At 39.8% G+C, this 12,999-nt stretch overlaps 1 protein-coding gene across 2 annotated transcripts in view; it reads left to right on the top strand.

Annotated features, from left to right (window-relative positions):
- Nucleotides 1-12,999, top strand: part of GMDS (GDP-mannose 4,6-dehydratase) — a 636,593-nt gene that overhangs the window by 538,684 nt on the left and 84,910 nt on the right. For both annotated transcript variants that reach the window (XM_059179107.1, XM_059179106.1), the window contains exon 9: nt 3,425-3,521. In XM_059179107.1, the coding sequence (XP_059035090.1) occupies nt 3,425-3,521 (97 nt within the window). The remainder of the gene's footprint in view (nt 1-3,424; nt 3,522-12,999) is intronic.

Below are 12,999 nucleotides of genomic sequence, written 5' to 3'. Positions count from 1 at the left end.
AACTGTAGACAGCATTTGTAAGATGGCCGCCCAGCAGACAGTGTTCACACAGAGGCCAAGAAGGATTGTGTGCCTGCAGCTCATATCCACAGGTGCCCAAGTGACAGCAAGCTTAAATCTAACTTGCAGATTCCTTCCATCAGTCTTTTTCCGTTTCAACTACTCTTTACTAATCTCAGATGTTAGCATATGGCTGCAGAGTAGTCAGAGGGAATCAGTAGTAAATGGGAAAATTCAAGCTGGTCCAGCAATACAACCTGTTGGTATGAATGGGAATTAAATGCTTTCTTTTAGTTGAGCGTGAAGATATACAATTAACTCATCCCCTAAAGCAGGGTGAGCAACCTATGGCCTACTGGCCAAAACCTCACCTGTTTTCTACTGTCCTCTAACGATGTTTTTACAGTTTTAAAGGGTAGATTTAAAAAAAAAAAAAATGATGATGATGATGAAAAAGAGGAAAGGAAGGAGGAGGAAGAAAACAGAAGTGGAAGGAGGAAAGGGAGGAATATGTAACAGAGACTGTATGTGATCTGTAACACCTAAAATCTTTACTTTCTGGTTCTTCACAGAAGCTGTCAGCCCCTACTCTAGGGACACAATTGGCTCTGCCTCATCCCTTTCCTGCCCCACATGTTCCCTCCCCAGGCAGGGAATGCTCTCCAGGTCTTGTGTGTTCATGTGTGGTTTCAAAGAAATAAAATTAGGTTTGAACGTCCAGTTATCACACTTGTGACATCTGAGCGGATTTATCAATAAGAAGGACAGTGTTCCCAGTATGTATGTGTGCACGTGAATCGGTGTGACCCATGGTAGATGGTAGATTACATACCTAGCTGCTTTGGGGGTAAACAGCAAAACTATGAACGGTAATTTTGTTAACCCTTTTGGCTTAGCGGGAGATATCGTCAGGAAGACATGCTGAACTGGTTTCTCTTTGTGAGTACAAAATGGGAGCCAAAATAAAAACATGCTTATGAGGTGCAAATATCCTTTCACTTACTGAAAGCCTAACCAAAGAGAAGGCTTCACTTAAACATTAACTTTGGAATTAGGGAATTTTTTTAAAAAAATAATGATTTTACCAGTTATTTTCCCTTACTGTAGATATTTTTGTCTTTTCCTTATGAAATGTACAGGGATGGGGCACCTGGATGGCTCAGTCAGTTAAGCACCCGACTCTTAGTTTTTGCTCAGGTCACAATCTCAGGGTCATGAGATTGAGCTTGCTGTGGAACTGGGAGTCCACTGGACTGGAGTTTCTATCTCCCTCTGCCCCTCCCCCTCCTCTTGCTTGCATGGGCCTCTTGCTATCTCTCTTTCTCTAAAAATAAATAACTAAATCTTTTTTTTTTTTTTTTTTTTTTTTAAGAGATGTACGGGGCACCTGGGTGTCTCAGTGGGTTAAGCCTCTGCATTCCGCTCAGGTCATGATCTCAGGGTCCTGGGATCAAGCCCTGCATGGGGCTCTCTGCTCAGCAGGGAGCCTGCTTCCCCCTCTCTCTGACTGCCTCTCTGCCTATGTGTGATCTCTCTCTCTCTGTCAAATAAATAATAAAATCTTTTTTAAAAAAAGAGAGAGAGAGAGATTTATACAGGGTTTATCACCACTTTAGGTTTTCTCATTTCACATTATATTTAAGCCTGCATGCTCTAAAGCATCCACATGCCATTTCCAGGTCAATTTACCAAAAACACAGCTCTGATCCTGACAAATTAGTCCAGTTCATAGTAACAAATTAAACCAAGTAAACCAAGTCCTTTTTGGGGGCAACTAATTAATATAAAAGTCATGGGGAAATGACAGTTGTACATTTTAATTCTCTGTGTGTTCTTCATACTTGCCTTGAATGCATTGGCAAATTCAGTGTATTTCTAAACTGATTTTTTTTTCAACAATGAACTATTATCCCTCTGCTATAAAAAAGTAAATTGAGGATAGAACATTCAGATGACTATTGGGGAATAAATCTTGTAAGGGTAGTTTATATCTCTAATACCCAACCTATGTCCAAAATAAAGCTGTGATCAATAGTTATATTCATCCTCAATAACACATGTGAATGACATAGTCAAGTAACTGATTTAAGGTTCTGTTCTTTCCTTTGATCCCCACTATTCTCTGATCTAGGGAGCACACAAAATTGTCCTGTTGTCATAGGATTCATCTCCAACTGATAAAGCAAACTAGTTCTGAAAATAAGAATTGAAGTCAAACATTACTTTGTAATTTCTTTTCTTTCTTTCATGAAAAGTTTCATTTGCAAAAATAATTTAATTGTATAGTGTCATCCATAGTTGGTAACAGTACCCTGCTCAGGTCTATAAGGTGCATCGTACAGTATATGCTCATAAGCTTAAGGACAAGCTTGTTAGGATTCCATTGTATGTTTTCATTTTGAAAGAAATGAAGGTACTGGTTTAATGTTAACCTCTGGATTTCTACAATCTAATATCCAAACATCAGATGACACTATACAATTAAATTATTACTGTTACCAACTATGGATGTTTAAGGAAGAAATCCGAAGTCCAAAGAACATTGTAGCTGAATTGGAGATGCTAACACATACTCTCTCAGCAGGCAGTAAACCACTTGTGTACTTTTTGGAGGTTTAATCATCTGAGATTTATTAATGAGGCCTACTGCTGACTGGGTAGAGCAAGGGAACTTATGTATAATACAAAGATAAGACTAATGGCTAATTTAGGGTATGAAACTTACTCCAAACTGGAATGCATTGAAGTTACAACAAATATCCTAAAAATATCACTACAATTTTTTTTTTTTTTTTAAATAAGGGGGACAGGGCGCCTGGGTGGCTCAGTGGGTTAAAGCCTCTGCCTTCTGCTCAATTCATGATCTCAGGGTCCTGGGATCAAGCCCCACTTCAGGCTCTTTGCTCAGCAGGGAGCCTGCTTCTACCTCCTCTCTCTTTGCCTTCCTCTCTGCCTACCTGTGATCTCTCTCTCTCTCTCTCTGTCAAATAAATAAATAAATAAAATCTTAAATAAGGAGGACACAGAAGACATTAACTAATTCATAATAATTGATGTTATCAAGAATAGTCTAAAGAAGTAAAGACCTTTGAAATCCCTGAACATTGCCCAATTCCTTATTCTCGCTACTCTGTTCATTTCTAAAGTCTTTTTTTTTTTTTTTTTTAACTAAAGTCTCCCTTCTGAAAGCATCATGATTTTCTTAAAAAGAAAGAAAAGAAAGCCTGCCCTTTCCAAGCAGATCTGGAAAGTCTTTGAAAGTCACTCTTGCCCTGATAACAGGGTTACTCATCAGCTTGTATTCCTGTAGTTAATGAGCTTAATACACTCCTGCAGGGAGAAGGCTGAGCCATCCCGGGGGACAACAGCATGGCAAATGCTCCTAAGCAATTAGAGGCTGATTAAGTGTTTATCTCCTTTTCAGGTGGGAAGGAAAGAATGAAAATGAAGTGGGCAGATGTAAAGAGACCGGCAAAATTCACGTGACTGTGGATCTCAAATACTACCGACCAACCGAAGTGGTAAGGACTCCCTGGCCGCCCAGGGCAGGGCCACATTTGGCTGGCTGGCTAGCTGGCTGGCTGGGAAGAGATTCTCACTGAATATCCACACCCGGTCTTCAGAGCTTTCCTCTGGGTTCCCTGACGTCCATCAGTGAGCAGTTCCCAAACCAGAATACAGTGAATTGAATTTGAGATGTTATTCCCAACACATAATACATTGCTTTATAAAGAAAGACAAATATTGGCCGAAGAATGGATGAGTACAAAAGTTTTCTGTATTGAGAAGTGACATATAGATCATTAGAACATAATGTCCTTCTTTCCAAAGCCAAAGAAATAGTTGATTTGAGAAATGGAGACTTCTATCAAAGGCAGATTTCCTCACATTATTAACTTTGATGGTTGATCCCTGATACCCACGGGATGTCAGACTTACAAGGCCCTCCATGACCTGCGGGATCTTGAGATCAGGAGGGCTGCTTGTCTTTGCGTACACATATGCACTTACACATGTACACACACTTACAGGCACACACAGTCACACATGTACACACATTCACATGCACCCACACACACCCACACAAAGTAAGCCTTAAAGGATCCCCCTGTACAATTTTTAAGATTTTGCTCACGTACTGTCCTGTCTATGAAACCTTTTCTGGTCGATGCACTGCTACCACTAAAATTTTCCTCCTTCATTTGTATATACATTATACGTTGTACATAATTATGCTATAACACCTATTATAATTTATTGTACTCGTTTGTTTACATGACCTTCTCTTTACCAAACTGTGAATGTTTTGACAATAAGGACTTTTCTTTTAATATCTTAGGCTATAAAAAGTAGGTGCTTCATAAACAATGACTGGTCAGTGGATGAATACAAAAGTTTTCTGTAGTAAGAAATAACCTATAAATTGTTAGAACGTAACATCCTGCTTTCCTAAATTTATAGTAATTTCTAGCTTGGTGTTATCACTTCAGTGTGGTCTACCTTCACACCATGTTGACAAAACCCAACATGTTAAGTATATCTAAAGATAATAGAAAGCAGCATCTTCAGAGAGAAATGTTCAGATGTTACCTAATGAAATATACATTAGCTGTGAAAATAGAAACCATTTTATATGTGCTTTGAACCAATTTCTATCTGTTGAACAACCTTTCAGAGATTAGGAAAAACCCAGTGAAGAAAGGCTGAAAGTGAGTAAGTCATCAGTAACCACCCTTTAAAAAGTCTTGTTTTAAACAAAAGAAAAAACTTCATTTCATGGACTCTTAGACACAGGGAGAAATAAAAAGGAAAGGAAGTAAGCAGTGCTCAGAGACCAGGGCTATAGAGTCAGTGCATTGTCCTGGCACAGGGCGTGGCTGGGTCTTTGACACACAGTGAACAATGGCTCCCTGTGCTAATGGCAAGTGGGTGTGCCAAGGAGAGGATGTGCTCGGTCTCTGGGGGAGGAAGATACCAGCATACTCCTGCTGACACAGCAAGGAGTGCCTGTCTGTGGAGCCCCCTAGCTACATTGCCTTTGCTCCCCTGCCCCAAAGAGGTGCCACAGGAGTGCCATTTTTCTGGAACGTGGCACAGGTCACATAAATGGATAAATTTGTTTCTCTCCTCACTGACAAACATTGTCATCTCAGAGTGGAAAATGTACTGAGCCAACAGAAACCTCAATCCTTGTAACAATTTAAACACAGTTCTTTCTCTCTCTGACACCAAAATAGTTTCAAAAGCTAGGAAGTCATTAAGGATGGCTTGTCTGTCATTCTTACTCAGGCAAGGTGTGGGATTGATAAGGACAGAGAACAAAAGAATTTGCAGAACAGGAAAAGGACCCTCGGACTAACGAGACGATTCTTGGAGTCTGTATCGACCCCTTTTTCCTGCCCCGACATTGCATCCCTCCTCTCCTTTCTTTTGTTCATTCAAATGTCGTCATCATACCTGTTCTACAATTTTGGTTAGACTGATGTTGTTTGAACATAAGCGCAGCATCTTATTTCGTATGCTTGCTTTAATTTTTCACGGCTGGAGCTCTCACCCCAGATCCTGCTTGATTTGGAATTTCCTGCTTGATTTGGGATTTCTAGCTGCATTTCATCTTTCTAAGCCTTTAGGCTGTGTTCATTTGGTTCATCCCACTTCAACTTAGTATTCTGTTGGACAAGCTTTTCTTGTATAGTGAGACTAAACTTTTAACCTCATTCCTCAGAACAAGAGTTTTCCCAAAACTTGGACCAGCTTGACAAACTCATGTTGAATTGCCTTAGGGGTGATAGTATTCCCCCAGTTGAAAGGTGACCAGAACTGGAGACTGACTTGTAAATGAGCTTTCACTTAGGTGTGGGACCCTAACAGCCAACAGGTGTAGAGTCATTCAATGTGAGTCCTGAAAAGTGCCGAGCTTCTCTGAGGTCTGTCAGCCCTTGGTGCAGGATGGACATGGAATTCTCCCGTGTCCTAATTGGATCCTCCTCATTTCAGTGTCTTAAATCTCTTTTGCAAGTGACAGAGGCTTTTTTTCTTTCTTCCTTGAATTCTTTTAAAAGTTTGATCTCCTGATCAGCTTGAATCATGTACCCTCCAAAATTTTCAGCACACAAGGCACTCAAAGCCAAAAACATAAACTAAATCTTCTTAGAGTGAAATGGTTCCAGAATGACTGATAGGGGGGAAAAAATACCATCAAGAAAATTTGGGAGAAAAAAAAAATGTGTAATAAGAACATATCAGGTCTCAAAACATCAATATCCTAATGCAATTAAAGGTACAAAGAATTTTATGGGTTTTTTTTTTTTCCTAATAAGATTAAGGCTAGTTTTTAAAAAGCCTCTTTACCCAGCATAGGGCAGCACTAACCCAAAAGAGGCTCCAATGATTCCACACAGAACATATTTGCACATGTACCAGTAATTTTGGTCCTCATTGATTTAGCCACCACAGAACCTTAAATCTTGCTTCTGTTACCAACATGGAAAGTCTTGGAGGCTTTTGTTCTGAGCTGAGGGCTCTAGCATCCCGTTAGAGCTGAATGGAGTCACATTCTTTTGGTTCTTTACTTATAAATCTCTGTGTCTCCTTTAAATGTTTGGGAGTTTTGCTTCTGTGAAGATCTTGATCCTGGAAATTAGACCTTAAGCCTCCCATTGCCCATTGAGCTCCAGTATTTGGTGATGGGAATATTAATATTTGAGTTCTGTGCCTCTTAAAACTCCTGCCATGTATCTAATTTCCTATGTGTGCAGCCATTTATACACAGACTCATTGCAACGTGCATTCATTCGCAGAGAAGAAGTAACATTGTGCTTACATTGGGACCCTAAGTGTCAGACTGCCTCAGTCCAAAAAATGTCAATGAGTAGCTAGCTGTGTGACCTTAGGCAGGTTACTCAACTTCTCAGTGCCTCTGTTTCCTTGTCTTTAATTTAATTAATAGAAGAGCATGAAGCTTATAGAAGGTTGAAGAATTAACAATCATACAAAATGCTTATTAAAACAGTATCTGGCACATAGTAAAATACCCAGTATGGATGCTGTTATTGTTATTTTTTTCTTCATTCATTCACCAAATATTCACTGCACACTGTGTGAGACCCTGGGAATACTGTATGAACAAAACAGATGCAGTCCCCCCGCCTGCCCCGTGGAGATTGTACATATAGAGGTATGCATTAGTTACTTAAATCTAGTACCTTTTGAAAAGTAGAATGACATATGGTGAATTTTACAGATTAACCACTAAAAAGTAGATAATGTATAATAAAGGCTTCAGACAAATATTAATAGGTATTTTGATACTTTTATTCTTACTTTATCTTAATTTTTGTCCTTTCTGATTGTCTTTCTGAAGATTCAGCAGCTATTTACTAGTATGAACATTTATAAATATGAGAAAATTTATATTGATTTATTACTTAATTTAAACTAACCATGAAGATGTTTTCATTTTGTTTGAGAATTTTTCACTTGGAAAATTTGCAAAGGTTGGATTAATGAGAAATTCATCCTAATGTGCCAAATTTTTAACCACACCAAAAGGTCAATCCACTTAAGGGGATAAAAAAAAGCTAAGTTTTTAGTTTTTTTAGTTTGGTGAAACTAACAAAAATCATTTTTTTCTGCAGATCATTTTAGGAAATGGCCTAAGGGACACATTCACAGGCCAAAATTCCAATCACATATCTTTCATGATAAATATCTTGACTTTAACATTACTAGATGATGTAATTTAAAGTTTTTCCTTGCTATATTATTCATCTTAACGTTCATTTTGCTTACCATTGTATTTCAAATGTCCTCAATTGTGATTGTTTTTTGTTCTATTTGCTTAGATACTTTATGTTTATTCCAATTCTTTATAGATAGTAGAAAAATCATGAGTTAAAATCCAGATTTGAGAAAGCAATAACTTCAAAGAAGTTCAACAAGCTAGTTAAAATAACACCATCCTTCAGTAAAAACATGTGGCCTGTTTCTAATCAAATTACCATATGCTTGTCGAGTTGTCCCCTCTGCAAACTTTCCCTAATATTTTTCTGTAAATGATGTTAAGTTAAATGGCCCATAATTGCTTGCTCTATCTCATAGCCCTGTTTAGAATAATGCTGTGTAACACTATCCAGACCTCAGGAATCTGATCTGTCACCAGAGGATGTATATAAATACTAGTTAGAGCTTCCCTCAGCTCCTTCTCTGGGTACTGGAGTTCTTGAAACTGTCCCCTTTCTCTCGCATCGCTGTTCTCACCACCTTCTCACACTTCCCCTCCCAGAACAGGAAATTAGATCCTCCCTACTCCAACCCTTCATCTTCTCCAGCGCTGGTAGAGCCAGCTGATCTTCCCCTGTCCTGATCCTCTGACCTCCAAAGCTCTAATCCTACCCTCTGCCCCTCCTTTCCTTTGTTCCTTGCTTTGACTGGTGGGAGCCAGGGTAAGAAGATGCAGAGAGAGCAAATAAGGGCCAGTCCCTTTTTATCTGCATTCCTGGACCTGTAAAAGGAAAGACTGTTCTGTAAGGTCCCTTCCAATTTTCATATCCTAGCATTCTCTGCTTTTACAACTATTACAGTGGAGTGGGATGCTAGCACTAATGTCCCATCATAATGCTTCCTCTGAACTTCTTACTGCTTGTATTTTATAAATAGTTTATATCTCTAAGTCACTGTTTATGTATTTTAAGCCTCCCTCTTAGGCTCCTCATACTAATCTTTATATCCTTCCTTAATCACATTGGCCTTTCCTGCCCTTTTCCTTCCTTGGACTTAACCGAAGGAGATTTAAGTTTCAGTCTCTTCAGTTGATTCTCAAATATTCCACTGTATGTTTTCCATACTTCATAGGATCCCATACAGAACCCCCAGGGGCGTATAACATTCCTCCTAAAGCCTGTGTTCTTTCCTTGGCTGCTACCCTCTTCAAAAGCATTTCATATCTAATGAAACAGTAATTGTGTACTTACTTATAATGCCCCCAACGTCCTATTTTTCCTTGGAAAATTTTCTCATGCTTAGATCCTGATTAGAGCAATATAATTAAAGATACATAAAATCTATATGAACATACATAACCATATACTTTCTCTTGTTTAAAAATATTTTTTGTGGGTCACCTGGGTGACCTCAGTCAGTTAAGCGTCTGCTTTCAGCTCAGGTCATGATCCCAGGGTCCTGGGATCGAGCCTCACATCAGGCTCCCTGCTCAACTGGGAGCCTGCTTCTCTCTCTTCTCTCTCTCTCCCTCTGCCGCTCCCCCTGCTTGTGATCTCTCTCTCTCTCTCTGTCAGATAAGTAAATAAAATCTTTAAAAGCATGTGTATGTTTTTTGTATTTGTCCCAAAAACTCTCTCGTATCCTTATATAGATTGATTTTATTCTCTGCACCAATAAGGAATTCCTATAAAATCTGTACTTTTTTTTTTTTTCCAAAAAAGCTTTCTGGCTAATGACTACCCCCCACTTATAATTACATTGTTGATCTCTTGACATCTACAACAGAAATCCAAAATCTCAGAAATTTGTTTTAGCCTCTGCAGTTCCTTTTCTTCAGAAGAACAGTTAGTACTTAATGTTCCGCTTCTACCTCAACTAGCTCTGGTGCAGCTCACTCCGAGTATTAAGTTACTTATGCGAGGCCCATCCATCACTGATGCGATCAGCTGTTCCCTCCTCATTTTCATCTGGCCAGTGAGATCTATATTCAGGAATTTTAGAAATCCCCATTTGTTTGTTTTTTAAACAAATTGACACTGTTCTTCCTATTTATCTTCTAAAATAACTATAATTCAAAAATCTTTATTTGTGGAGATTTCATAGATAACACTATCTGTGGTTTTAGTCCTCCATCCTAGTCTGCTTTATCCTTCCATGAAGGTTAATTATTCCTCACCAAGTTTGATTTTCCCCCCTAGTACTTTATTTGCTGGAGGACACCAAATATTCCGGGTCTACCAAAATTTAGTCCATGTGCATCTACTTTGGGCTCCTATCTATCTTTATGTTACCTTAGAGGCCTCCTGTTGCCTCATTCCCCAGGCCCTTGGCCCCTGACAGACTGGTTTCTTCACTCACTGTCACATCTGTTAGCAAAGTTGAGAGCTCATTTGACTCCTCTGGTCAGAAACCTCCAAGCTGATATCTGCAGCTGATGGTCTAACTCAGTAGCTCTGGTCTACCTCAGAGACAATTATACTTAATATAGATGGCCTGCTGGTGGATATCTCATTCATTCGGCTGCCGTTCAATATAGGCACTGTCTTTATTAGCAAAGTCCAGTTTGTACCTTCTGTACTGCTGTGATAAATTTGCTAGTTCCCTGGATAAGTCAGAGATGCACTAGTTCCTGAAAACCTGGTGTAAGAATCTCTAAACTTAGAAATAGATAGGTTTCTAGGTATTAAGCAATTCCCTAATTTTAAGATTTATTATAGGAATCCTTTAAAAATAGTATGCTCATCGTGTATATTTAAAAACAACTCTTATTTACCTTTAGCATTTCCAAAATATATCAGTATATACAAAATAAAATATCCTTATAGGACTGAGGTCTTAGAGATTCAATTCAAGAGCAATGATTATTGAATTTCTACCATAGAGTTAAGTCCTAGCAGCACTGTGAGAAATATGGATGAGAAGAGATGGATGAGATAAGGCTTCTGTCCAATAGTAACTCTCAGACAAATGAAGGGGAGCAGCTAGAAAGCTGCTTCCTAGGGCAGGTATAATAAGGAACGAACTGAACCAGGGCAGCAGAGGTGATACAAACAGTGACAGATGCCAGGACCTAACCACAGGGTTAGGTATGGTTTGGACGGTGACATGTGGATGACAGACAACAACTGACAGTGGCTCCCTGGCATGGATGTTGAACAGTGAAGGCAGGTGGGCGATCATGCTGCCAGAACCCACATCAGAGACATAGCCAGAGGACTCGGTGTGCAGGGGGAAGAGTTGAGCGTTCCCTTACATTCATGCTGCCTTGGGGATACCCTTGTGGCAGCATCAAGCAGGAGCTGGAGCTGAAGGCCTGGTGTAAAGCACAGAGGTCAGGTTTAGGGAAAGCTGTGCGAAAGTCAGAGTTAAATCCCTGAGATGAGCTCCCGGAAAGAGAGCATGGCAGGTGGCAGGAGAGAAGAGCATGAACAGGGAGCTGGTCACAAAGCCAGGCAAGTTTGAATTCTAGGAGATAAGCCTCAGAAGCGTATTTCGAAAAAATGAGTTGAGAATTCACAGAATTCACAAATCAAGCAAGTGGATCCAAGAGCCTCAGAGCCAGACTGAAGTGTCTCCCACCCTGGACAAGTATCCCCTGCCGTCGAGGCTCCCTACGGATAAACTCCCTATGAGTTTACATTAACTGGCAGATGATTACATCTCGATTCAGGCAAAACTGAATTTCAGGTGTAAGCAGATGTAATTCAGATATAATTTCAAATTGATATGTTCTAGAAGTCAGGTTGCAAAGCATTTTAGAATTCTTAAAGATGAAAGAGTTTGTGTAAGTACAAGGTACTTTGTGCTGCATATTACCAGTTTTATTACTGTCATCATCATTAATTATGGTCATCTTCCACTGCTGTGAAGTCATTAGTTATCAAGAGACATCTGAAAGGACATTTTGAGGTCTTTGACGCCCGAGATTCTCTTTTATTTAAATATTTATTTTGTTCTGTATCTATAACTTCAAGCAGAGAAGGTTATTTCTACTTGCCAGCTCTGTACTTCTTGATCCAATGGCAGAAACGATGATCATGGTGAGAGTAAGGGAGTAGAGTTAGTGACCCTTGCTCCTGACTCTGCCTAAATTGTGTATTGCTAGAAGCTGTGACAGTCCCTGAGGTCCCTAACAGGCTAGAAAGCAGCCACCAAAGAGAACACAATTGGGCCATGATTCATGTTCATATATTTACCTGCCAACCAGACCCTTCGCTCCTCCCTCTGAAATCTTCCTGCAAAAACTGATCTTTGTACTTGCTTCTTAGAACCAGCTAGATACCACTTTTACAGTCTAGAATCTCTGTTGGTTTCCTGTTACTGCTATAACAAGTTACCACAAATTTAGCAGCTTAAAACTACACATATTTATTATATGTGTATAATAGAACTTATAGTTCTCAATATCAGAAGTCTCAATTGAGTTTCACTGGGTTAAAATCGAGGTATTGACAGAGCTGTGTCCCTTCTGGAGGCTCAAGTGTTCTCAGGCTATTAGGCATTCTATGGGCAGAGAACATTGCTGGATCACAGTGCTTTCTGTTGTTTAGAAAGCACGTTATTAATCATGTTGAGGAGAAAGAAGAAATGAAGGACTCAGGGCACCTGGATGGCTCAGTTGCTTAAGTGTCTGCCTTCAGCTCAGGTCATGATCTCCAGGTCCTGAGGTCAAGCCCCGCCATCGGGCTCCCAGCTTAGTGGGGAGTCTGCTTCTCCCTCTGCCTCTTCCCCTGCTTGTGCTCTCTCTGTCTCTCTCTCAAATGAATAAATAGAATCTTTAAAAATTAAAAAAAAAAATTTAATAGAAATGGATGACAATAGTTTAAAATTTCATAATGTACGTACTCAAAAAACCCACTAACATGTACTTGAACAGCTGTAAATGAAGATACACCATCCTTACATCTGAGAGAACACCAAGCAAAGGAACAAGAAAGGCATGGGAGCCTTAGACTATAGTTTTGGAAAGTGCTGTGGTTTGAGAGAGAGAGAGAGGATGAGAGAGAGAGAAAGAGGATGCATTCCAGGTTGGGGCAGGAGGTGTCCTGGGAATGAACCAGTGGGGCCCACAGAGACAAAGGGCAAAGGAGCCCATCACATGGAGAGAGCCTGTCCAGCAAAGCACTAATGACTTTCCTTCCCATCTTCCACTTGGCCTGCAGTGCATCCTCTATTCCCTGCTGCTGGACCTCCAGACTGTCTTTTTCTTCCTATATTTTTAACCTTACTGTATTTTTCTCCCTGTACTTCACTTTCTCTTTCCTTGCCATCATGAGT

Source organism: Mustela lutreola, chromosome 6 (assembly GCF_030435805.1).
Source record: "Mustela lutreola isolate mMusLut2 chromosome 6, mMusLut2.pri, whole genome shotgun sequence".
Classification (NCBI taxonomy): domain Eukaryota; kingdom Metazoa; phylum Chordata; class Mammalia; order Carnivora; family Mustelidae; genus Mustela; species Mustela lutreola.
Note: the sequence above shows the minus strand (reverse complement) of the source record. Positions and strands in the feature narration are given on the sequence as shown.